The sequence below is a fragment of the Stenella coeruleoalba genome, assembly GCF_951394435.1.
Source record: "Stenella coeruleoalba genome assembly, chromosome: 1".
In the NCBI taxonomy this organism is placed as follows: domain Eukaryota; kingdom Metazoa; phylum Chordata; class Mammalia; order Artiodactyla; family Delphinidae; genus Stenella; species Stenella coeruleoalba.
The window spans coordinates 115,328,119-115,352,696 of NC_137169.1; the positions used below are offsets into that span (position 1 = coordinate 115,328,119).

Consider the following 24,578-nt stretch of genomic DNA (forward strand, 5'->3'; position numbering starts at 1 on the left):
AGGACTTAAACTTGGTGCTGGAAGATAGGACTTAGACTAGTAAATGGATGGTCCGGTGTGGGGGACCAGAGGATACCTGATTGTTGAAGAGTGAATAAACCAGTTCGGTGGAGCGCTTATTCCTGATAAAGAAGTAGTGGAAAATGAGGCTGTGGACACAGGTAGCATTTATAGCGGGGCCAGCCTTGAAAGACATTTGAGAGCCATTAGAGGTCTTTGTTCTTGAGTTGCTAGATACGATAGAGGTACAGGAAAGAGATGGGGACAGAGGAGACAATCCTAATATCTAGAGATGGAAACACATAGAAAAAAAGCACAGATTTAGGAGCCATACCTATGTTTGAATCCCAATTTCACGACCTGTATGACCCTAGACAATGACTGAGTCTTTTTCGTACTTCAGTTTTCCTACTTATGAAATGTAAATGATAGTTCAGAATTGTTGTAAGAATCAATGTCCACCAGTACCTACACAGTGCACAGATCTGTGGTCAGTAGGCAAACATTAACGTCAGCCATAGCCGTGGTCCAGGCATGAGGGGATGGAGGTTTTGACCAAGGGAGAGGCAAGGGGCAGATGGGAGAGATGCGAGGGGATGAGAGGACTTGATGAGTGTCCTGGTGTCAGAGAGAAGGGACAGGGTGGAGTCCAGCACTCACTCAGCTGGGAGAGGGAACATATCCCCTCTAAGGTCCTTTCCAGTTTTAAGCTTATATGATAAAAAGATGACTCTAGATTACAGCTTAGAAAGAAATGTCAGAGTTTGGAGACAAGTCCTACAGAGATGGTGGGATCAGATCATTAATGGCATGAATCTTCAGCAATACACCTCAGACACACATCAACCCTGCTAGAAGCAAGCCCCAGGCAGCACCCCTTCCATGATCTGCCTTCTGAGCTCCTTCTCTGAATCAGGTTCCCCTGACCTGTGACTCTATCACTCACAGGGATGATCCAGGCTCTGGCAGGATTCTTCACCTACTTTGTGATCTTGGCTGAGAATGGTTTTAAACCTACTGATCTGCTGGGCATCCGCATCAGCTGGGAAAATCGATACCTCAATGACCTGGAGGACAGCTACGGACAACAGTGGGTGAGTAAAAGGTAGGGTAGTAGATTGTGACCGGTAAGAGTGAAGAAGTAATGAGGAAGAGCGAGTGTAGCAAGTTTTTGCAGAGTAGGAGAATGGAGGCACCAGGCAGACAGAGATGGTCCTCATCTCCAGTCCTACAGGAGCTTTCTAACATTTGTCCTCAATCTCCAATCGCATCAGCAAATATTCTTCTCTTTGTTTACGATGACTTCATTTCCATTAATTCCTACTGTCTGTTGTCTGTCCTTATCTTCCTGGGTCTTTTTGGCTTCCTCGGACCTGGAAGTCTACTTTGTCAATCAACTTTTGGGGGCTGATTTCTGGTTTTCCAGGTTCTAATCATCATTGTCCCAGAAATGAGTGCTTCCACTTCCTCCTGTTATGCTCCTTTTCCAAGGGTAGTCAAAGAGTATGATTTTAAATCTGAAAATGTATTTTCTTTGTATATCTCTTCCTTGTTCTTCTAAACTTTTTAAACTTAGAGGATGCGTCTCTGTATTAGTCATTCCTAACACCCAAGATGAATAAGGTCCAAACTGAAGCCCTCCAACCAACAATATTTGCTTAAGAATTTTAGTGAGTATGCCTGTTTGCATCTGTGAACACTCCCATCTCAATTTCTAAGACAGTGGGAGATGTGACACCAATTTTTGCTAGAATCATAGGACCACAGAGTTCACACAGTCTACAGAGGACATTATGGTCTACTGGAAAGACTTAGTGACTTGCTTAAAGTCCCACAATGAATCCCTATAACAGTTGGACTAGAAATCTGGACTGATTCCTGGCCGGCACTTTCCCACTTCACCATGATGTCTCCAAACCAAGCTAACTGCAGGTCTCTCAAAGGTATGTTAAAATCGGGGCTGTTGGAACATTGCCCCTCATACACAGTAGGCTTCCACTATCTGAGCCTCATGAGACCAACAGATGTCGATGTTCCCAGCTACCAACACTGCTCCAGGGTCCAAAGATGCCTAGAGTCCTCATTGCTATGTACCTTGTCAACATCTCCTCAGTCCTCAGATCAAGCCCCTTGTTAGTTTTATATCTTGATACCATCTCCCTGCTACCAAGATGAAGCTTGACACATGTTTATTTACAATAAGTTAAAGATAATTAATTTGAATTAATGTCAAATTACATCAGTGACGTCTTGAGATATTGCAAAACGGGTTGAGAACAATTGACCTGCGGAATAAATGCCATAAAGGCAAGGTCTCTGCCTCTTCCATTGCTGTAATCTTCAGATAATCGCGTATAGAGCTGCCCACCCAGGGAGTACCCTACATACTGCTAGATAGCTCCTTATCTTCTAAATACCTCTAGCAGTAATTCCATTGATCACCATTCTTTCATTCATTCATTCAGCAAGTATTTGTTGAGCATCTTCTATGCACCAGGTACTATTTTGTCCCTGGAATATAGTAGTGAACAAAAATGGCCAAGTTACTGCTCTCATGGGGCTTATATTCTAGTTAGGGGCACAGCGTGGGAGGGGAGAAAGATAATAGCCAAATATATAACATACTGGGTCCATGGATTTTAAGTCCAAGTCCAAGAAGTGTTGGAATTGGGATACTAGAGTAGGTGAGATGGAAAGATAAAGACAGTGATCAGAGAGAAAAGAGGTGCTTGAAATTAAAATCACAGAAAAATTGTGGCTATTGGAAAAGACAATGTCTGGAGTTTAACCATGGAAGTAAGCAGCCGGGTGGGGAGTAGAGGATACAGTTGGAGGAGAAGATTAAGACTGTGAGACCATGGTACGGGAAGGATCATCAACATGGATATTTAAATCTCCAAATCCGAGGACACAGCAGTTAGAGTGATGGTGAGTCAGGAGCTAAAATTTTCAAGTGATGATGGGAGTGGCTCAGTTTTGGTAGCTGGCTGCAGGGGATAGTGGTGGTATGATCTGATGCACAGAAATGTGCTGACAGGTCTCATTCTAACTTCAATGCTTGGCTCATCGATTTCCAGCCTTTGTTTTCTAATTGTTTAGGGCTCTATATTTCCCTCCAAGTACAACATTGACCACATCCCATGAGGTTCTATCTGTAGTATCTCATTATTGTTTAGTCCTACATATTTTCAAATTCTTTATTCGACCTACAAGTTATTTATAAACATGCTGTTTTATTTCTTTTTAAATGGGCTTTTTCTCCAGTCGAATTTAGATGCTCCTCTCCTGTGTTTCCATAGCCTTCTGTGATCTCCCTCTTGTAACCTACCTACTGTGCTGACATAGCATATTTATCTTCCCCACTGGATTCTAAGTTCCTTCTGTGTAAAATGTGAATGAAAGAATGAACAAATGGATGAGTGAATGCCTCCCCATCCGGTACCACTCTTCGGGTATCCCGTTCCCCTCTGCATGCAGATTCCCCTCTAGCCCCATCTTCCTTACCTTTTTCCTCTGACCCTGTTTTCCTCTTGAAGTCCAGCTTCTTCTCTTACACCACCCTTCTTCTTAGTAAATATTTATTGAGCCATAGTACCTGCCACTCACTGAACGAAGCATGGGGAGAGGAGACACAGAGATAAGTAAGACAAGGTGCTTGCCCTTGAGGGGCTCTCAGACAGGGAAGACAAACATATAAACAACTCACAATTACAACATGGAAAGTGCTAAGACAGAGATACACGTGAAGGGCTGCAGGAATCTAAATAGGGGACCTATGTCAGCCTTGGGGTCCGGGGAGGCAGGAAAAGGAAGAGGCCTTTGAGGCATATTTGAATCCCTCCTGACACTGACGGCTCCCCTCTGCCCACCCTCCCCCAGACCTATGAACAGCGCAAGGTGTTGGAGTTCACGTGCCACACGGCCTTCTTTGCCAGCACCGTGGTCGTGCAGTGGGCTGACCTCAGCTGCAAGACCTGCAGAAACTCTGTCTTCCCGCAGGGCATGATGTGAGCACCGTCCACCGGCCCCAACACTCCCCCGAACTGCACCCCTAACTCTCCCTCCCGACCTCCAACACACCCTTAAACATTTCCTCTCAGAAACAAGATCCTAATATTTGGGATCCTGGAGGAGACGTTCCTGGCTGCTTTTCTGTCCTACACTCCAGGCATGGACGTGGCCCTGCGAATGTACCCACTCAAGTGAGTAAGGGGAGGGGTGCAAGGCGGGGCGTCTCTGGGCACAGGGAGAGCACATGCGAGGAGGCGTGTTTGAGCGGGGAAGTCAAGAGGGGAGCAGGCTCCACTCAGTGATGTAGAGAGAACTGCCTGTGCTCCCACAGCGCATCCTATCTGGGGAGGAATTAGGGACTGTACCAAGTGATCGCAACCCACTAGACATGCAAACTTAGCAGATTTGCCAGTGCTTAACAGAGTGGTACCTTTTCTATGATAATGTGTGGTATAGCTGTCCCAGGCTACACACTGCTTGGAGCTGGTGTAATCATAAAACAGCCTCATCTATGCATGGCTAACTCTGCTGTACTTCTGTAAATCCGTTTTAATGTGCATATAGGTGGGTGGGCATACTGAAATTCTTACTGTCTGGTACCTTGTTTGGTTCAAGTCCCAAGTTTTTGTTTCTTTGTTTTTTACATTAGTATATGCTTGTGAAACTTTTCCATTTAACATTTTTATAAAGAAGAAAGCAAAACTCCCATTTCATTCCCACTCCTCCCCAACCCTGCATTGGTAACCTCTATTAATAATTTAGTGTGTAGTCTTCCAACTGATTTTCTATGTGTTTACACACTTTGCTCACCTTTCTGTCCCTTGGAGTGTTTTACACAATGCTTTGTATTCTGTAGCTGCTCAATTAATGTTTAATAAAAGACATTGGCACTGCCCTTAGATACTGACAATTCAGGTTTGAATTTTGGCTGTACTGTGTATTATTCTATGACCTTGGACAAGCTGGTAACCTCTCTGAGCCTCAGCTTCAACTGCAAAGTCTCGATAACACACACCTGGCAGACTGTTCTGATTATTACATGTAGAAATGCATATAATACATGAAGCCTGGCATTTGGGTCCCGGCGGGCACTTTGTTAATAGTAGCTCAGTTGTTGCCGCTATTAATGTCAACATATGAGAGTAAACATGGCTGAGTATTAACTGTGCTCCCAAACACTCTTGTACATATCTTGACCATAAAACTCATCACCTAATACTGTGATTATTTGTGTGTTTATCCAACCTCTTTTCCCTGATTGCTTGAGCTTCTTGAGATCAAAGACCATCACGTCATCATTTTTATTTCCCCAGGACCTAGCACATACACAGAGTAGACATGATAATTGTTGTTGAATGAATGCATGACTGTATGTGTGTAACTGTTTATATTGGTTGAGGGGTGTCTGTGTGTGTGTGTAATGAACCATGGCCTAGGCCTGCCCTGTCCAATATGGTAGCCACCATCCTTACGCAACTACTGAGCTCTTGAAATATGGCTAGTGAGACTGAGACACTGAATTTATCATTTTAGTTAACTGAATGTTAAAAACTAAGCCAATGTCAAATATTTTTCAATTAAATACAACTTTATGGGTTTGGTTAGACTACATTTTCCTTTAACCACTGAAAATTTAGTGTCTGACTTGAGATACACTGTCAGTGTAAAATGCTCACTGGATTTCGAGGACTCGGGATAAATAGAAGAATGTAAAATAACTCATTAATTATGTTTATATTGATTACATGTTGAAGCAATAATATTTTGGATATTTGGGGTTAAATAAAACATTAAAATTAATTGCACTTGTTTCTTTTTACTTATTTTCATGTAGCTAATAGAAAATATTAACTATCATATGTGGCTCACAGTATATTTCTTTTTTTTTTTAGAAATGTATTTATTTTATTTATTTATTTTTGGCTGTGTTGGGTCTTCGTTGCTGGGCGCGGGCTTTCTCTAGTTGCAGTGAGCGGGGGCTACTCTCCGTTGCGGTGCATGGGCTTCTCATTGCAGTGGCTTCTCTTGTTGCGGAGCACAGGCTCTAGGCACGCGGGCTTCAGCAGTTGTGGCACGTGGGCTCAGTAGTTGTGGCACGCGGGCTCTAGAGCGCAGGCTCAGTAGTTGTGGCGCACGGGCTTAGTTGCTCCGCGGCATGTGGGACCCTCCCGGACCAGGGCTCGAACCCGTGTCCCCTGCATTGGCAGGTGGATTCTTAACCACTGAGCCACCAGGGAAGCCCTCACAGTATATTTCTGTCGGACAATGCTGCTCTAAGCCATCTCTCTATCATCCAAGGGACAAATGTGGTCCTGATTCAACCCCTCCCCAGAGTCCATCTTCCTGGTCTATAGAAGAGATTCAGGAAGAAAAAGATTTCACCATCTTTGCAATATGGAAGAGTGTATATATTCCCTGGCAAGATCTACCCCACATCTAGTCTCAGACCCATCCTGCTTGGAGTTTGTGTCTGCAAGGTCTAGAGAACCCAGAAAGCAAAGGAAGTCTCCCTCAGCGACTCCACAAAAGCTGGTAGACAATCTCTGTGAACACTGCATGTACCTCTAATATGGCATTTATCCCTTTCTGTTCTCACTGGCTTTTTATGCTGCCGTCTTGGGCCCCTCCGCCCTCACTCCCCAGGCTCTGACCTCCTCAAAGGTAGGGATCAACCTCCCACACAACAAATGAAATACTCGATTCCCAGGCACTGTTCTCTGCACCTGCCTTTCACTGGCCCCTCTATCTCCGCCCCCGCTGACCAGCTTTTGCTCTCTTCAGGATAACCTGGTGGCTCTGTGCCACTCCCTACAGCGTCCTCATCTTTGTCTATGATGAAATCAGAAAACTCATCATCTATCGTCACCCTGGCGGTGAGGCTCCCCTGCACCCTGGCCTGAGAGTCTGCCAGCGTCCTGAGCAGCTGCCCCACTCCCCCTGGTTCCTCCAGGCCCACTGCCCTTCTCCCCAGCTCACTGCCCAGCCTGTGCTGTGCCTGGACCCTGCCCTCTAGTCCTTGACCCCAGCACGCGGCTCCTTCCAATCCTCAGGGCCCTGCCTTCCACCGTCAAGCCTCCCACCTTGTCCTGGCTCACCCTTCTGTTTGTCTCCCCTTGAGGCCTTCCCCAGTTCACTCTGGTCTCTTCTCTTCCACAGGCTGGCTGGAGAAGGAGACCTACTACTAAACTCAACAGAGGAAGATCTTCACATGACATCAGGGTGTCCTGAGCGCCAGGTGGGGGAGGGTTGCGGTAATGAGTTTGGGAAAACTGAGAGTGCACATCAGTTGGGGCAGGGAGATGCCAGGAGGAAGAACTTTGGATGAGAGAGACAGGTGATCCTAGGGCTGGGTTGAGGGCACCATGGATAGGAGACGAGGTGGCTTGAGGGGAGCCCAGCCTGCATCTGACTGGAGTCCAGCAGGGGGCTCAGTAGCCAGTCAAGAGAGTAAATGTTGGGCTTCCCTGGTGGCGCAGTGGTTGAGAGTCCGCCTGCCGATGCAGGGGACACGGGTTCGTGCCCCCGTCCGGGAAGATCCCACATGCCGCGGAGTGGCTAGGCCCGTGAGCCATGGCCGCTGAGCCTGCGCGTCTGGAGCCTGTGCTCCACAACGGGAGAGGCCACAACAGTGAGACGCCCGCGTAACACACACACACACACACAAAAGAGTAAATGTTTGCAACAGCCCTTAGCTCCTGGATGTGTCGCATCTGATTTTTGGAGATTGGGGGTTACTGTGATGCTCTCTCCCTAGATCTTCATGGGAGCCAGGCAGGGGAGGTCTTTCAGGGACCAGAGTCGAGGCTGGGAAGGGATCAGAATCAAGCGTCCTTGCCCCTTGAGGGCTACCCCCTCAAAGTCACTCTCCAACCCGACAGAGAGCAAGGACAGGACAAGTCCTGGGATCAGAGAAACAGAGGAGGTGAGAGAGGAGCGGGGGAGCCACACGTTACAGAGGGACCACAGTGTCCACTCAGTTCCTCAGATCAACTCACAGACTCATAGACTTTTCGTGCTAGACCTTATTTTATCATGAAGAACCTGAGCTCCAGAGAGGTTAAATGACTTGGAAGGGGCCACATGGTGAGTGGTGAATGTGGGGCCGCTGCCCTGCCTCTGAGGAAGGGACTGGTGTTCCCGTAGCCCCAGTCATTAGGGCATCTCGACCCCATCCCAGCCCTCAGCTGTTTTCTCTGGCCTAACCTTGAAATAGAGGCTGGAACAACGCTGAATGGATCCCTGTAGCCTTTACTCTAGGCAAAGCACCTGCCCCCTCATGCCCCAGCTCCACACAAGTGAGAGACGTTCCCCAAAGCCTGGCCTCCAAGCCTGGGCCCAGCACTCGCTGTGTCTCAGGCACATGAGGAGTCCCCGCGAGCCTTTCTCTCCTGCCCACCCTTGGCGGCAGCTCTTCCTTCCTCTTCACCCACTCGCTGGCTTTTGCTCTGTGAGCTGGTCCACTTTACCCTGTGGATCGGTTCACTCTCAGGCTTCTTTTAGAGGAGAGGGTTGGCTGTGCCGAACAGCATACAGAGAGACAGAAATGCTGAGAAAAGCTGGTGGCAGTCGTAGACTGTCACCAAAAACAAAGCACATGTGTTAAGTGACCACACATTCTGTCTGGCGGTAGACAAAGGCCTTACTCACACCATCCATTAGTCCATACAACAAATACATTCTTACCACCCCGCCCGGTTTTATAGATGAGGACACCAAGGTCTGTCTGATTGCAGAGCTTGTGCCCTCAACCACTTTTCAGGCTAGTCTTATGATGAAGGCGGGGCCAAAATTATACCAATGCAAAAGAAAAACAGGATAGTGATAGAGGAAGGGCCGTGGACGAGTCTGGAGGATGAGAGGCCATGGACTAGCAAAGGGAAGGCTGTCGTAAGGTACACCAGCCCCTCTCCCCCTACATCGGGCCCTCCTCAGAGGTCTCACTCCCACCTGCTCCCCTCCCTCCTCCAACACAAGGTCTCCTAGGGACAGGGCTGTATCAGTCTGGGGTCCTTCCCCGATGCTGACAGGGCTGAACCAGAGCCCAGAAGACGGAGGGGCCAGGCTGTGTGTGAGTGAGGTGGGGTGGGGGAGCATGGAGGGGCCAGCTCCTCGAGTTTCAGTAGCAGGAGCTTTGGGTGTCTGGTGGGTTAAAAATACAGAGGCCCCAAATTAGGGTCATTTGATATCGGTGGCTGAGCCTCAAGGCAGGGGCCTAGAGGGAAGGATTTGAATAGAAAGTATAGAGCAAAGTATGGGAGAGGAGGACAGGGAGGAGGGGAGGGGTGCAGCTGCTGGAAGGGATCCGGGTGGCTCTGGAGAGCCAGGGCCAAGGAGAGGAAGGAGGATGGGATGAAACAGCCTGGTAGCTGCAGAAGCAGAGAGGGAATGGGGCAGGCCTGGGTCACCATTTCGTCCCATCTCACACCCTGGGGGTACGAGAGGTCAGATTCAGGATGGAACGAGTCTAAGGTCCCAATGTCTCTGTCCCAGTGGTCCCCCCTCCTCCAGAGCGCAGCAGAAGGAGAAGTTGGGGCTGGACGTCATCTAGGTCACATACGTCCGGGCGGGTCCACCTGTCTCCCCTGCTGTCTTTGCTCTGGTCACGGGGCTGTGGGCACGTTGGTTGCTCTCTTGAGATGGGTTCTGAGGTCTCTCCAGCTCCACCATGCCCCGCCTAGCTACCTCTGGCCTCTCCTGTGCCAACGACAGCTGTCTCTCTTGGACCCACTCCCGCCACGTTCTTGAGATTTTCCCTGGCCTTCCTTGCTTAGCCGTGTAAGGTCTGCCCTGTGGGAGTGCGGAAAGGTCACTCCTCTAACGTAACTTCATGGTGCAAAACACCCGCTGTGCCTCCAACATCGGAGACACCTCAGGGTGGGCGTGGGGGCTTTGATCTAGCCTCTCTCTGGTCTCCCTCGTGCCCCTGCTTACCTGTGCATGAGCCCTGGAGGGCCGTGAAGAGGGTCCTTGAAGGTACCCAGAGCTGAGCCCATCCACTCCGCCCTCACCCCCAAGCTGGGATCCGGGAATTTAGAGCCCCTCTGCACCAGCTCTGCTTTGCACAGAATTAAGCAGCATCCTTGGTTCAGGGCACAGGGCCCCACCTCTTCACGTTTCCCAGTGTTATTTTTTTTCCCTACCGTTGATACCTGATCCTTTTTGTCTTGTCAAAGACGTAGGAATGAATAGTCACAGTTCGCTCTCCTTGGAATCATTCAGCCAGGGGAATCCTCCTTCCCACTGTGCCCTAGAAAACCAGTCCCGTAGGATCAGAGTAGAGAGTACAAGCAGGAGGCAGCAGCCGAACGACTTTCTCCTTCTCCTCTCGTGTCTGTGGGCAGAGAAGCCCCAGATCCGCATCTCCAAGGACTCCAAGGGCCAGCACTTCACGCCCCACGCCCCGTCCTTCCTCTGCATACTCCAGTCAGGAGTGTTGAGTGAAGCAAAGGAAACTGGCTGGAGCTGAGCCAGGGCGCCAGTCCTGGACTCGGCTCCATCTTTTATTCAGAGAATGACCTCATCCTTGGTCTTGGTTCTTTAAAGGGAAGTGCAGGGGGTCTCTTTCCTGCAGCCTGGATTGCATTTGTACTCCCCCCCCCTCCACCCGGCTTCCTCCACGGGATCAAAGAAACAGACTTGACCTAGAGGAGAGTCCCAGGTTTTAGGACTTAGAGGCAATACCACATTTGCCCCCCTTTTTACAAATGGACGACAAATTTAACCTCTGACCCAGAATACCTCCGCCTCTGCGGGCCCCATTTCCCTCTCTCTGAGTACCCTTGCCCTCACTCCACTCTCCCTGATTACCCCCAAGCCTCCCCTCCCCCAGCCCCAGCTTCATTTACCTCCGACTCATCTGGTCTTATTTTTAGCTCCAGCTTTTTCCTTTCTTAATATGGCGATGAGCTCCTAGGCTGGTGTGGGGACAGGGGCCGAGGAGCCCTGGACGTTGGGGGGGAGGGGCAGGGGAGGAGGCTCTGGGAGCCTGGGTGAGAGGTGTTGGAAGTAGGAGGATCCCGGCCCTCACGGGGCCGTCCTGGCCTCAGGAGGTTATCCGTCTCTCCTGCCAATCCTGGAGACATATTTAGACGGGACCAGGTGGGGGCCGAGGGGTGCCAACCTCAAGGGCAGCTCCGGTTCCCTCCCCGCCCCCTGCTCCTCGCCCTCCCCCTGACCCTGTTTCTCTTGGCTCTGTCGGCAGTTTCTCCAGGACCTATAGCAGTGTCCTCCGTCCACTGCTCTGGGCCTTTCCCCACCCCACCCCCACCGTGAGCCCCTAACTCAGGATTTGGGACCCAGGGGCCCCTCCCTACCCCAGCTAACCTCTTCTGGACCAGGAGAGCCGACCCAGATCCCACTACCTCCATGAGTGCTGCAGACGGGATGGGGGCCAGAGCTGTGCCCGGCCTGCGGCTGGCACTGCTGTTACTGCTGGTGCTAGGGACACTCGAGTCAGGGGTGCAGAGGCAAGACGGGCTGGACTTCCCCGAGTATGATGGTGTGGACCGTGTGGTCAATGTCAACGCAAAGAACTACAAGAATGTGTTCAAGAAGTACGAGGTGCTGGCACTGCTCTACCACGAACCCCCCGAGGACGACAAGGCCTCACAAAGACAGTTTGAAATGGAGGAGCTGATCCTGGAGGTGAGTGGCGGGCTCCGCAGGCCTGCAGAGCGGCCCAGTCCCTCTCTGCACCCCTCTATCCTGCAACTCCACGTAGATCTTTAAGAGTGGGATCTGGGCGTGAGGGGCAGGGCAGCAGGACCCTGTCTCGACCAACAGGACCAACAGGACCCAAGCGGCGTATGACCTTAGCCAGAGAGAAACAGAGATTCAGGAACCCCCAAAGTACCACCGTAGCCAGGCAATTTTAGGAGGGAGGGGGGTGCTGTAGGGGGGAATCTCTCCTCCATGCTAGAGGAGGGTGGTAGTACCAGGTTTGGCTAAGACTGAGGTGACCCTGGAAGGGGGGCAAAAAAGGAAAAGAGGTTCTTCAGGGGAAGGTGAAGAACTGCAGTACACCCCCAAATCTACTTTCCTAACCAAAACGTACCCTCTCTCCATACACTTTAGGGGCTGCACCCCAAAGAGATCCAAACTGAGTATAAATTTAAACGTTATTGACATTTTGCTTGCATGTCATTGATTTAATGGCTAAAGGTTTAATAGAGCCCACCGTGCCTCCCACTGGCCTCTCAGTCCCCTCCCCCTGCCATCTGCCCCTACTGGATCAAGCTGGGCACCCCGATTGGAAAATTCTTGTGTTTGGAGGAGGCTTCACCATGCCTTCCCCAACTCGTCTTCGTGGGAAGATTCTCCTCACCCCCAAGCTGACCTGGGGCGCAAAGGAGAGAGAGAGCCTATGGTGACAAGAAAAAAGCCCATGTTTGGGGATGACCGGGAAATGTGGTCACACAGCCCTCCAGGAGCCGGGCTGTGCTGCAGTCTCCTTGTCCAAGCTGCTGCAGCCCCTCCTCTAGTCTGGCAGGACGGAGAGGCCCCAGCTTGCCCAGAGCTTGGAGTATTTCAGGGCAAGACACCAGGACGGTAGGTTCTCATTTCTGTGTGCCCCTGCCGGGTGCCGGAACCCGCCGCCTGATTAACGAGCGGAGTATTTTTATCCTCAGTGCCGAGCATCCCTGGCCATCCACCTGTCCCAGCCTCCTGAGAGTCCGAGCGCCCCGAGTCTGTGTTAGGTGGGGTAGAGCTGCAAACCACGCCCAAGGCAGAGTGCATCAGGGTTGAGAGCCCCGCTGGGAGACCCATGAGGACAGGGACCTAGGGTGTGACTCTCCACAGCCTAAGGACAGCTTGAAGTAGAGAGCGAAAGGGAAAGTCCCACCCCATTGAGGAAAACAGGGCCTATTTCATCTCTAATCTCTTTGTCAGTCTCTCTGCCTCGAGGGTGACCAGAGCCCCACGCCCCCCACCCTCTTGCCCTCCAAAATTCTCCCCACTGGGACTCACTCAGAAGAATCCCAGGGACGTGTAACATCACCCCCACGCTGAGCGTGGTCTTTGATCAGTATGGAGTACAGGGCTCAGCTCCGAAGGAGGAAAGAGCCTCAGTCATCCTGAAGCTAGACCCCTCAGCATCCCTAAGGAACCTGGAAGTACATGCGCAGTGCCTTAAAGGTCAACAGAATAAGCAAGTTGTAAATGAGCAATAGCTGCTCAGGAGTTAAAATTGGACCACAGACCAAAAGGGTGGAGGGGGGCGTGGTAGGGAAAGTGGAGATGTCCTGCATCCTAGCACAGTGTCAAGGTTAACTCATATTCCCTGCATCCCAAATGACCCAGCTCGCAAGCATGAGATCGGGAATAGTGGTTACTAAGAATTCCAGAGGCTGATTTTAACCCTAACTCTCCCTTCAGTTAGCAGCCCAAGTCCTAGAAGACAAGGGTGTTGGCTTCGGGATGGTGGACTCCGAGAAGGACACGGCTGTAGCCAAGAAACTAGGTAAGGGAGAGGTGGGAGGAGCAGGGAGGGGAAGGTGACCAGTGAGAAAATACTGAAATTTGGAGGGTTATGGCTGGGGGTTCCAGCCTCTCCTTTATTCCTTATAGAGACCCATGCTCAAATCCCAGAAAGAGGTGAAGATGGCCTTATTTATACCTACCTAAAAATAGGGGCTAAGTTCTGGAGGAAAGGGGAAATCAGGGAACACAAGTGGGGCTGGAGAGACCTCTGCAAACTCCTCTTCCAACCCCTCCCCCTCCAGAGCCGCGGGCTGGGTATTGCAGCACCAGCCACCAGGGGGCAGCACAGGCCTGAGACTGGACTCCGGATGTGGATGGGGGAGGGGTGGCCAGTAGTGAAGTCATCTGGTCAGTAATAGCTGAAGGTTAAAGTGCTGGACTGGGAATCAGCAACTAGAGTCCTCAGAGGAGGTAAGAGGAAGATCTGTCTCTGGTTATGGCAGGCAGAGAAAGGGGGGAGACATCTTGCTAGGACCTATATCTCCCTGCGTCCTCCCCTAGCGTTCCCACCTGACCCCAGCTTCCCCCTGGAGAGCCCCTGGGGCCAGACTAGCCACCTAGGCTAAATCCAGGGGCACAGACACCGGGGATGGAGGGGCTGAGAGGCAGTGGAGGTGCGCTGGGCAGGTGAAGGATGTGTGGTCTAGTGGGATTATGGAATGGGCTGCAACCCTGGATTTGGACCCTTGGACCTGTGGGACGGTTGCAATCATGGCACACCTCTGGCTCACTCCCTAGGACTAACTGAAGAGGACAGCATTTACGTATTCAAGGGAGATGAAGTCATTGAATATGACGGCGAGTTTTCTGCTGATACCCTGGTGGAGTTTCTGCTTGATGTGAGGACTCCGCTGGACCTAATGGCCTTGCTTTAAGACCTCACGCCCTTCCGACCAACTGCAGCCTCACACACACACACACACACACACACACACACACACACAGGCAACAGAGCCCCTTCCTCCTCGTTTCCCAGCCCACTTTTCCCTGATCCCTCTCCTTGCCTCTACCACTGAGTTCAGAAACTCACTCTCTTCCTTCAATGTCCTTGCTCTTCCAGGTCCTAGAGGACCCTGTGGAATTTATTGAGGGTGAACGAGAGCTGCAGGCATTTGAGAATATCGAAGATGAGAACAAACTCATTGGCTACTTCAAGAGCAAAGACTCAGAGCGTGGGTAACCCTCAGACTCCACGGTCCCCTCCGCTGGTCCCCAACTTCACCTGTCCTCCTACATCCCCACTTCACCCAGCACTGGCTCTTGCCATGGTGGGTCCATCGATTGACTGCTCTGATCTCCCTGCACTCTGCGGGTTTCACAGACAGGCACCAAGGCATTCCCCTTCCCCCCACCCCACCACTGTATGTAACCACTCTCAGAGGTCTAGAGGGGGTGGGTCTCAGAATGAACCCCACCTGCCGAAGAAGAATTGGGGAGAGACAGAGGGGGGATGGTTCCCTGGCAGACCCTGGCTCCCCCAGAGACTGACTCTGCATTCCCCCCTCAGATTACAAAGCCTACGAGGACGCAGCGGAGGAGTTTCATCCCTACATCCCCTTCTTCGCCACCTTCGACAGCAAGGTTCTCCCCCCTGCTGCTGCATTGGGTCTCCCTCACTCCCCTCAGCTGCCCTCCAGCCCCCTCTCCCAGAATCAATGGGGGACCTCCTCCCCCACTACACACCAGTACTCCCCAACTCCACCCCACCTCGGGCCTCCCCCATCCCACAGATTTTAAATTATCTAACCCACCCCTCTCTCATCTTCAACCAAAGCCCAGAGAAGTTAAGACACGTGTCCAGTGTCACAGAGGCAGTGACAAGGGCCCAGGTTGTCTCACTCCCTGCCTGACATCTGCTCCCCCATAATACTTCCTCTCACCATGACCCCGTGTCCCCTGCCCCACTCCCCCATCCCCTCCCCCAAAAGGTGGCAAAGAAGCTGACCCTGAAGCTGAACGAGATCGATTTCTACGAGGCCTTCATGGAAGAGCCTGTGACCATCCCGGACAAGCCCAATAGCGAAGAGGAGATTGTCAGCTTCGTGGAGGAGCACAGGAGGTGGGGAGCAGGGGCAACCCTCTGAGCAGGGTAGGCTCCTCCCCAGGCTAGAACACGGGTCTGTGAGATGGGCTAGGGGGATCTCAGCCAGCCAGGAGGCAGGTCTCTCCTAGAGATGAATACACTTCTGGTATCAGTTCTTATTGATACACTGACCATTTTGCACAATATTTTGCACCCCAGCACTTAGCCCAGAGCCCGGAGCACACACAGAACGTGCTCCATAAGTGTGTACGGTTCATTGTGATGTTGACTGAGACCAGGGTTGAGGGCCTGTGGTCTGCCAGGAACTCCCAGGTGCTCTCTCTCTTATTGTACTTAATCCTTTTAACAACCTCAGTTAAAAAGAGTCCACGAGGGCTTCCCTGGTGGCGCGGTGGTTGCGAGTCCACCTGCCGATGAAGGGGACACGGGTTCGTGCCGCGGTCTGGGAAGATCCCACATGCCGCGGAGCGGCTGGGCTCGTGAGCCATGGCCGCTGAGCCTGCGCGTCCGGAGCCTGTGCTCCGCAACGGGAGAGGCCCGCGTACCGCAAAAAAAAAAAAAAAAAAAAAAAAGAGTCCACGAGTAGTGTCAGAACTGGATTCTCATCCAGATCTGGCCTGTGTTCTTTCTCATACATTACCTACACCAGTGGTTCTCAACAGGGGTGGAGGGAGTGGCGAGGTAGGGGGAGGATGTTGTCTTCCAGCGGGTATTTGGCAATGGCTGGAGGCATTGTGGTTGGAGAGAGAGCTACTGGTATTTAGTGGGGAGAGGCCGGGGATGCTGCTAAATAGCCTACAGTGCCCAGGACAGCCCTCCCGCAATGAAGAATTATCTGGCCCCAAATGTCACTAGTGCTGAGGTTGAGAAACCCCGGCCTACATTCACACATGATTCTCTTCCTTCACAGTACTCCACAACTGGAAATACCCGTTCATCAGTGTAAACACTACTTCTCTCACTCTCTCCCACCTGATTATGGTCCGCTTCGTCAGGGCAGGAATATGTCTGCCTCGTCCAACTCTGTCTACACAGCACCTCGCACAGCATTTAGAACATCTGCAACACTCAGTGTTATTGAATGAATGAATGAGTGAATGAACACCCAGATGTCCAGTTCTTTCTCCCGAAAGTCTCTCTTCCAGTCCCCTTGCCCACCCTCCTCTCTCCTACCTGCTTTAACCATGCAGTTATCTGGGCCTGGTGCCCAGAGCTTAGACTCTGACAGATGGCTTTGTTCAGGGCTGCAAGCTGTCTATGCCCTAGGCATGACCCTGTGGCAGCCTCTGCTGTGGGGACCCTCTGGAGCCAAGGGTGTCCTTCTTGCCCACTGAGTAGTGACTTTCTTTCTCTTCTAGATCAACCCTGAGGAAACTGAAGCCTGAGAGTATGTATGAGACCTGGGTGAGTGCCCCGGATGGGGCCCAGGCCCTCGCAGGAGCATGGGAAAACTCAAGTCCTAGAAACATCCAACCCTGCTGCTCCTCATGTCTTGCTTATAGGAAAGACAGTGTACCAGCAAAGGTGGAGGGTTTCTGTTCTGAGAACATGTCAGGAGTTGGGGGACACACATAACTTGATGACGATGACAAGGGAGGAGCTCTAAGCTCTGGGGCTGAAGGGTTTGCCAGCGGAGGTGTGGGGACCCTGGGGTGGAAGGGGGCAGCGTACTTGGAAAAGGCTCACCACCACAAGAATACACCTGCTCCAGAAGCTGGATTTCCACAAAAGTTAGGTCCAAGGTAGATCTAGGGCCTGTTCTGGGCTCTCTAACTTCAGTGAGTATAGCTAAGGTCTCCCCTCCCTGCCCCCCACAGGAGGACGATCTGGATGGAATCCATATTGTGGCCTTTGCAGAGGAAACTGATCCTGGTGAGGGAGGAATACTGGATTGGATTTGGGGCGGGGGCGGGGGCACTGGTGAGAGAGGGAGATGGGGTATTTATCAGAGCATAGGCTTTTAACACATAAGACAGGTTTTTTTAGAGCACAGTTTACAAGCAGCCTGGGGCTAGACATGCGGAGTTGTGGGAGGCGGGAAAAGAGAGCTGGACTCCTGTTTCCTCTGTGCCCCACCGTGCACTTATCACCTGTGTTCCCTCCAAGATGGCTATGAGTTCTTAGAGATTCTCAAGGCTGTGGCCCAAGATAACACTGAAAATCCTGACCTGAGCATCATCTGGATTGACCCTGATGACTTCCCCCTGGTAAGAGATATCACTCAGGCACTGCTATTCAAGGCAGGGCACATCTCAAGGGGGAGCCTGTTTCAGAGTTCCTCTCCCCATCTCCTAGTGGAGGATCCTGTCGCATGCTCAGGGGCACCGAGCGCATCCTGAGAAAGGGGAACCAGGATGACGCGAAGTGTGGGAACAACAGGATTCCCAGAGCAGAGGCTGAGCAGAGAGCTCATGTGCCCAGGCTCCTTCTAGAGAAATCCAGAGTTTGGGGGAGCAGAAGGGCGCATTAACCCTGCATGTGGGTGTCCACAACCACAGAATCAAAGCACAGAGATTCCATGTCTCAGGGCACGGCTCTGTTCCCAGCTGAATCCCCAACACCTAACACTCTTCGTTGAAAGAGGAACTAGATGAACACACAGAAATGTGAGGACCGTTGGCAATTACAGACTAGAACTACTTTAGTTTAGAGATACAGAAACTGAGGTCCAGGGAGAAGTGATTGCCCAAAGTCACAAGGCCAATCAGTAGCAGATCCAGGAGCAGAACAAGGTTTCCTATCAAGTTTTCCGCGGAAAGGAGGGACCAATGTCCCCAGCTGACCCTCTTGATACTTTCCTTTGGGGATATCTACCCTTTAACTGCTTAGTTCTACCCATTCCCTTCAGGCACTATAGCTGGACCTATCCACCAATCTACCGTGGGTTCACTGTCCTCTCTCTACCCATGGCTGACCCTCACACTCACACTCACCCTCCTGGACTCAGGTGTTCCTAGCCTCCATTAAGTTGCCATATGTGCTCTCTCCACAGCTGGTTCCATACTGGGAGAAGACGTTTAACATCGACCTGTCAGCCCCACAGATAGGAGTCGTCAATGTTACTGATGTGAGTTTCCTTCCCTCATCCCCGGTTGACCCCCAACTCTCCTTCCCAACATAGCTAGTCCTCCTCTGCTCTGCTAACTAGGAATTGAGCCCTCCCCAGAGGAGTTAGACATGCCCAGTCTAATGGCTGGAAAGAGGGAGAGATTCCTGCCCTGAACACACCCCTGCCTCTACCTGTTGGAACTGACTGCTCGTCCTTCAAGGCCCAGTTCAAATCCTCTCTTCTCCATGAAGTCTTTCCAGATCTCCCATTTGGAATTGTTCCCTCCTTGGCACTCCCAGAGCCCATTTGGCATTGAGAACATGACTTTTATATGGCTATTCATGTATCATGTCTGTCTCTTCCAGTAGACTTTGAGCTTTTTGAGAGCAGAAATCTTCTCATTGACACATAGATAGATGCTTCAAAGATATTTGTTGAGTTGAATAAGTCACAGCCTGCTTTCATATAATTCTCAGTCTAACTGAGGAGGTAGGTATTCCGTTAACTACCAGGCCAAATCTGATAAACTCTATAATAGAGATACGAAGAAAACACCAGGAAGACAGAGAAATCAAAGTGACTTCTGCTTGAGAATCAGAGAGGGTTTAAAAGGAGTGGAGTTTAAAGTGGAGATTGTTGTAAATCAACTATACCTCAATTTTAAAATATAAAAAATTAATTAAATCTAAACAATTAAAAAAATTAAAACACACTGGAGATTGTACCGTGTATAAGAGTTCTACAAGTGCAAATTATATGAGTCATTTCCAAACTGATGGAAAAAGTTAGTGCAAAAGGTCAAAAAGTAGGAAAATGAATATCAGATTTGGGAAAAGGCAAGTCGTTTCTTATGGCTTGAGAGTCTAGAGATCTCTGAGGATGGTGCTAGAAAAGCAGGTATTGGAAAGTCTTGAATGCTAAAGAGTTGCTGACTTTATTCTCCAGGCCATGAAGAACCACCAGTGGTTTTGCATTAAGGGCATGATAGAGAGGTCTGTTTTAGGAAGCTCAGCATGGCAAGAGCTTGTAAGAAAGACTGAAGGGAGAAGGTCTATTTGCTGATCCAGCAATTCTTTCTACTCCCACTGTCACTATTCCACCCTAGACCCCCACCTGGACAGTTTTCCTGCCCACTGACAGATGAAGAGAAGGGACAGAGGATGTACAGAGTCCAGTGAGTGGGAGGACAGGCCTAAAGACCTGAATCGGGCTTAGTTCTGACGCCTTGTCTGTGCCATGTCCTAGGCGGACAGCGTATGGATGGAGATGGATGATGAAGAGGACCTGCCTTCTGCTGAGGAGCTGGAGGACTGGCTGGAGGATGTACTGGAGGGCGAGATCAACACAGAGGATGATGATGACGATGACGACGACGATGATGACTAGTTGCTGTGGCAGCCATCTCCTAGCCCCACCTGCTGTCCTCCTGCCCCCTCCTCCTTCCCTGTCCTTCCCTGAGCTCCTCCAGGGACACTAGGTCATTCTCTGCCATGGGGCCCACTGGGGTCTCTATGCTGCGTGCTGAGATTCAAGGAGCTACTTTTCCCTACACACCAGCCCAGCTATCCCATCTGACTTCTGTTTCCAGTCCCACCATGTCCCTGTATCGATTATTTGTTTCTTCCATCACTCCCTACATGCTTTCTTGTGACTTCCCTCTTGCCGTATCTATGGGCCCCTATCTCTCTTCTGCTCCCTCCAGCTGAGCACACTCTTCCCCCACTCTCTCAAGTCCTCTATCCTTCTGACTGTCCTATCCCTGGCCAGGGGGACGGGAGGGTACTGTGTTTGGAGCTATATCTTAGCAATCTCTTGTTAATGTACTTGGGTCAAATGAGAGACCTCAATAAACGACCTGGGGCAACATGAACAAGTGTCTGCTGATGAGGTCTCACCCCTATGGCAGGAGGGAGGCAGCCAGAGGATGGGGATTTAAGGTGTGGGTACCTTGTTAGGGGACTGTGATAGCAGGGGGGTGGGGCTCCTCCCTCTAGGCAGTTATCCCAGAGAAGCTTGGATTATTTATCTGCTGCAAGTCAAAAAGGCTTTTCTGAACACATGGTGTTTGTCCAGCAGTGCTGTCAGGCTTTGGGAGAACAGAGAGTGCTGGGCCTGTCTCTGCTCTCGAGCTGATTAGCCTCACTGGGAAGTCAAGACAAGCACACTAAAGAACTGAAGAAAAATACAAAGCAATATGTAATTAAGCGATTATGTGCTGCTTGATAGCACCCCCCCTTGCAGCTCTTATTTGAATGCAAGACTGAGCCCCAAAAACACTTCCTCGGTGCGGCCTTCCCAAAGGTGGCCCCTCCTGCAGCTCCCTCCTCTGGGCTCCCACTGCACTCTCTCTGTCCACCTCTATTCTAGTACTAGCTCTTCATTTACATGTCTGTCTTCCCCACCAGACTGTGAGCCCCTTGAAGGCAGGACCCCAGGCTTTTTCTCTGTGTCCACAGGGCCTGGCACACCAAAAGTAGTCCCTAATAAATGTTTGTTAAAAGAAGGAACAAATGAATACAATGGCCTCAGAAGAGAGAGATGAGAGTGGGCTTTGACGGCTTCATAAAGGAAGTGAGCATTTTCTAGGCCTTAAATGAATAGTGGGATTTGATTAGGGCAAAGGAGTTGGGGAGGAGACATTTCAAGTAGTGAAAACATCAAAAGCACTGCCAGAATGCGTGTGCCATGTTGGGGCACAGAGGAGACCAAGGAGACAAGAAGAGAGGTTCAAGTGGTGGCCACGAGGTTGGGTGGGCATCCGGGGCTAGGTCGCAGAGGTGTTTGGATTTAGTCCTGTGAGCTGGGGAGGAAGGGCAACATTTAATCTGGCAGTGATGAGCAGGATAGATAGAGGGAAGGAAGCCGATGGAGATACCAGAGGCAGGGAGTCCAACTCTTTATCAGACAGTTATAATAATCTGATGGAGGTAGGAGAACACGGATCAGAGTGGTGGTTATGGGAGTGCAGAGGAGACGCTGAGCTTTGTTCAAAGGGCATCCCCCAGACCTGAGCCTGCTGGCGATCTTGGCAGGAAGGACCCACATTCTCTCCAGCACAGGCCCAGGCTGGGGTAAGTGTAAAGGAGTAAGGAGTAGGGGGGGAGGAACCAAACAACTGAACAAGCCCATAACTAACAGATGTTACAGCTTTCATGGACTGGGTATAAAAGTGTTGCTGGACAACTTAGAGGATCTCTGAGTATGGAAGAATGAGACCTGAGGTGAGAGGAGTTTTCACCCTCCACAGACAAATCCAGGAAGTCTTCCTGGAATTGGTGGCAGGAGTATAGAGTAGAAACCACGTATTCATCCAACTTGCACCCATTTAATAAATGTTTAATACATAGTACGGGCACTGGGCCAATACAAAAATATTATGGAACTTAACTCTCTAGCATAGGTCAGTGGAAGGCCCCGGACTAAATAATAGCTCCCATGTTTTAACCACCCATCTGTGCCAGTCACTAGAGACTTACAATTTCTAAAACTCAGAAGAACACTGTGAGATAGGCATCAGTGTCCCCGTCTTGCCCTTAATGAGGCTCAGAGGCATAACCTACCTAAGAAAGGAGCAGAGTCAGCATGAAGCCCAAATCCCCTGTACCTGAAAGACCTGGACCTTTCACTGACTGTAGATAAGTCATTCAGCTTCCCTGAGTCTCAAAGATGGGTCCACAAAATGAGTTTTGGCCCTACAACTCAGAACAAATGAGATATATGCAAAGGCAAATTATGAGGGTGTGTTGCTGTCAAAGGGGCAGTGACATGGCACACTGGGGGAAGAGGATGGCGAAAGCAAAGAGAAGGGCTGTGAAATCCAAAGCAGCAGCAGCCTGAGCCTCTTCTAGGGGCAGTGTAGACTCAAGAAAGGATGGGCTCACCTGAGGCTTCCTGAGGGGTCTCTGCCAGGCTGGAACTGAAGTGAAGCCGGGGCGCTCCTGGAGCTGATGGGGCTCAGACCTTGTCCCCGGGCCAGGCTCTGCCGGAGTTGAGGAGAGACCTCTTAGGCTGGAGATGATAACAGATCATCTTCTTCCTTCCCTCTTTCAGTATGGCTAAGGATCTGGGGGAGGAAAGTCCCTGGGGTAGAAGGGAAGTGAGAGCTGCCATGCTGGGCCTGGGCAGAGGGGCAGAGCTAGGAGACAGAGCCGAGCGTGGCTCTGCAAGTTGTCTATATTTGCATGCTGAGCTCACTGCTGCTCTTTTTCTCCCCAGAAATACAATTACATCATGGTGGGGGGAAGGCGGGAGGGTGGTATATTTGGGAAAGGTGAGAGGAACACAAGGGGCCAGCTGGCATCATCCTGGAGAAGGAAGATCTGTGGCTCCAGAGCAGGCGAAGGGGGCCCCCATTTTGCTTCTTGCCCCTACTCCTTCCTCCTCCCCCACCTTCCAAGGTGGATAAATCTGAGCTGCCTTTTACTACGGCTCCCCTGACCCATAAGGGCAAAAGGTTTTTACAAATACTGAGTCAAGCATCTAAGAGGATCCAGAGGCCAAAGGACTTCCAAACCCTTAAACCCTAACTTACTCTTTGCCTCCCAGGGTCCCAGCCACTGTGGTCACCGAAAGGTCGTAAGGGAAGGAGTGTGTCCCTTTGGGAAGAATTAAATCTGAGAATTGGGGCTCGCTGTTTAGGGGAGGAGGCGTCGTCGCTACTCCAGCCCTCCCGCACTTCTGCCCCCGTCCCAGGAGTCTTCCAGAACCCCAGCCCCCTGCTGCCTCCCCACCCCCTCTCCCGCCGCTCCCCGCCCCCCGCCCCTCCCCGGCTCTGACATCACGGGCCAGCCGGGTGGGGTGAGGCGGCGCTGGGCTCGGGCTCCGGCTCCGCGGGCGGAAGAGGCGGCGGCGGCAGCAGAAGCGGCGGCGGCGGCGGCGGCGGGAGCCGAGGAGGAGGTTCCGGACGCTGCTCAGGAACCGGGGACGCCGGAGTGCCCGCTCCCCGAGCGCTCAGCCCCGGAGGCGGTGAGAGGGCCGAGAGGGGAAGTGTCGCGGGGAGGGGCAGATTTGAGGATCTGGGCTTGGAGGGGCGTCGATCCGGGACGCCTGGGGACAGATGCGGAGCGTGGGGGCCCCGGAGGGGTCCGCTCCGTGTCAGGCCCCACGGGCTCCGTCTCTGTCGGTGCGCTCCGAGCGCGGTGTGTGCTGGAAGCGGCGTGGCTCCGGCCGCCCGTTCCACTCTGACCAGCAGTTTGGGAGTCGGACCGGGGCCTGGGGATTAGGATGGAGCCTGCTTCCCGCCCAGCCGGCTCGGCCGGGCCAGCTCCCGCCCCTCCCTCCCGTTCTCTGGCTTCGGACTCGCCTCGGCTGGCGGTCTCCCGGCCCAGCCCTGCCTCAGTTCCGCCGGCAGCCGCCCCTGCTCCGAGGGCTCAAACCCGGCAGCTGGCACCACGTGCCCTCACCCAGTCCTCTGCACCTGGGGTAGAGGTGGGATTGTCGAAGGCTTGCCCGGAGGGAAGGAGTCGGGAGCTGGGGGGTGTACAGGAGAGAAGTAGCTAACGTAAAGCCCCTAATTAATTTCATATAATCTGTATCAAAACTGACAGGGACACACACACCTACAAGAGACACGCCAGCACACACGGTGACACACACCCATGTGACTCTTACACACATCGACTGCACACAGCAAATCACAAAGGGCCCTGCGCTACGCATCCAAGCTCCCACCTCACTCCCACTGTCTCCCATGTGCAAGTCTCCTGGCAGAATATCAGTCTAACAGGACAGCTGAGTGGGGGCCACCGTCCCCAAGTCCACCCTAATTTTCTGGACCTCTTCTCCCAGCCCTGGGCTTCAGATCGCCCCTCTTTAAAACAGTGAGAAAACATGGTAGAAAATCCTGGTCTCAATCCAGGACCGGGAGACAGGATCTTGAGGGCGAGTGAGCCTGGTGCTTTGAATCCGGGTGAGTAGTGAGGGTAGGGGCTGCTGGTGGCCTCTCTTGCTGGGTCCAGTTGGAGCTTAGGGTGCTAGGAGTGGCTGGCTTCTGGG

General features: G+C 51.7%; 3 protein-coding genes across 3 annotated transcripts in view; all 3 read left to right on the plus strand.

The window, feature by feature from the left end:
* Nucleotides 1-7,196, plus strand: part of LOC307195364 (sodium/potassium-transporting ATPase subunit alpha-4-like) — a gene marked incomplete at both ends in the record, with an annotated part of 29,973 nt that extends 22,777 nt beyond the window's left edge. The window contains 5 exon segments of the mRNA XM_079939449.1: nucleotides 949-1,094; nucleotides 3,880-4,007; nucleotides 4,101-4,202; nucleotides 6,793-6,884; nucleotides 7,168-7,196. Of these exon segments, the coding sequence (XP_079795575.1) occupies nucleotides 949-1,094; nucleotides 3,880-4,007; nucleotides 4,101-4,202; nucleotides 6,793-6,884; nucleotides 7,168-7,196 (497 nt within the window).
* A 4,180-nt stretch (nucleotides 7,197-11,376) lies between these two features.
* CASQ1 (calsequestrin 1) lies at nucleotides 11,377-20,952 on the plus strand (the record flags this gene model as incomplete). The annotated part of the gene is made up of 11 exons (XM_079939459.1): nucleotides 11,377-11,655; nucleotides 13,387-13,471; nucleotides 14,230-14,330; nucleotides 14,552-14,663; nucleotides 14,999-15,072; nucleotides 15,420-15,550; nucleotides 16,894-16,939; nucleotides 17,353-17,407; nucleotides 17,642-17,742; nucleotides 18,528-18,602; nucleotides 19,830-20,952. 11 exons carry the CDS (start codon nucleotides 11,377-11,379, stop codon nucleotides 19,968-19,970), a joined length of 1,200 nt encoding a protein of 399 aa, XP_079795585.1. The 3' UTR covers nucleotides 19,971-20,952.
* A 2,473-nt stretch (nucleotides 20,953-23,425) lies between these two features.
* The window catches only part of PEA15 (proliferation and apoptosis adaptor protein 15), a 6,632-nt gene continuing 5,479 nt past the window's right edge, over nucleotides 23,426-24,578 (plus strand). The window contains exon 1 of the mRNA XM_079933587.1: nucleotides 23,426-23,549. The gene's annotated coding sequence lies outside the window, so the exon portion shown is untranslated. The remainder of the gene's footprint in view (nucleotides 23,550-24,578) is intronic.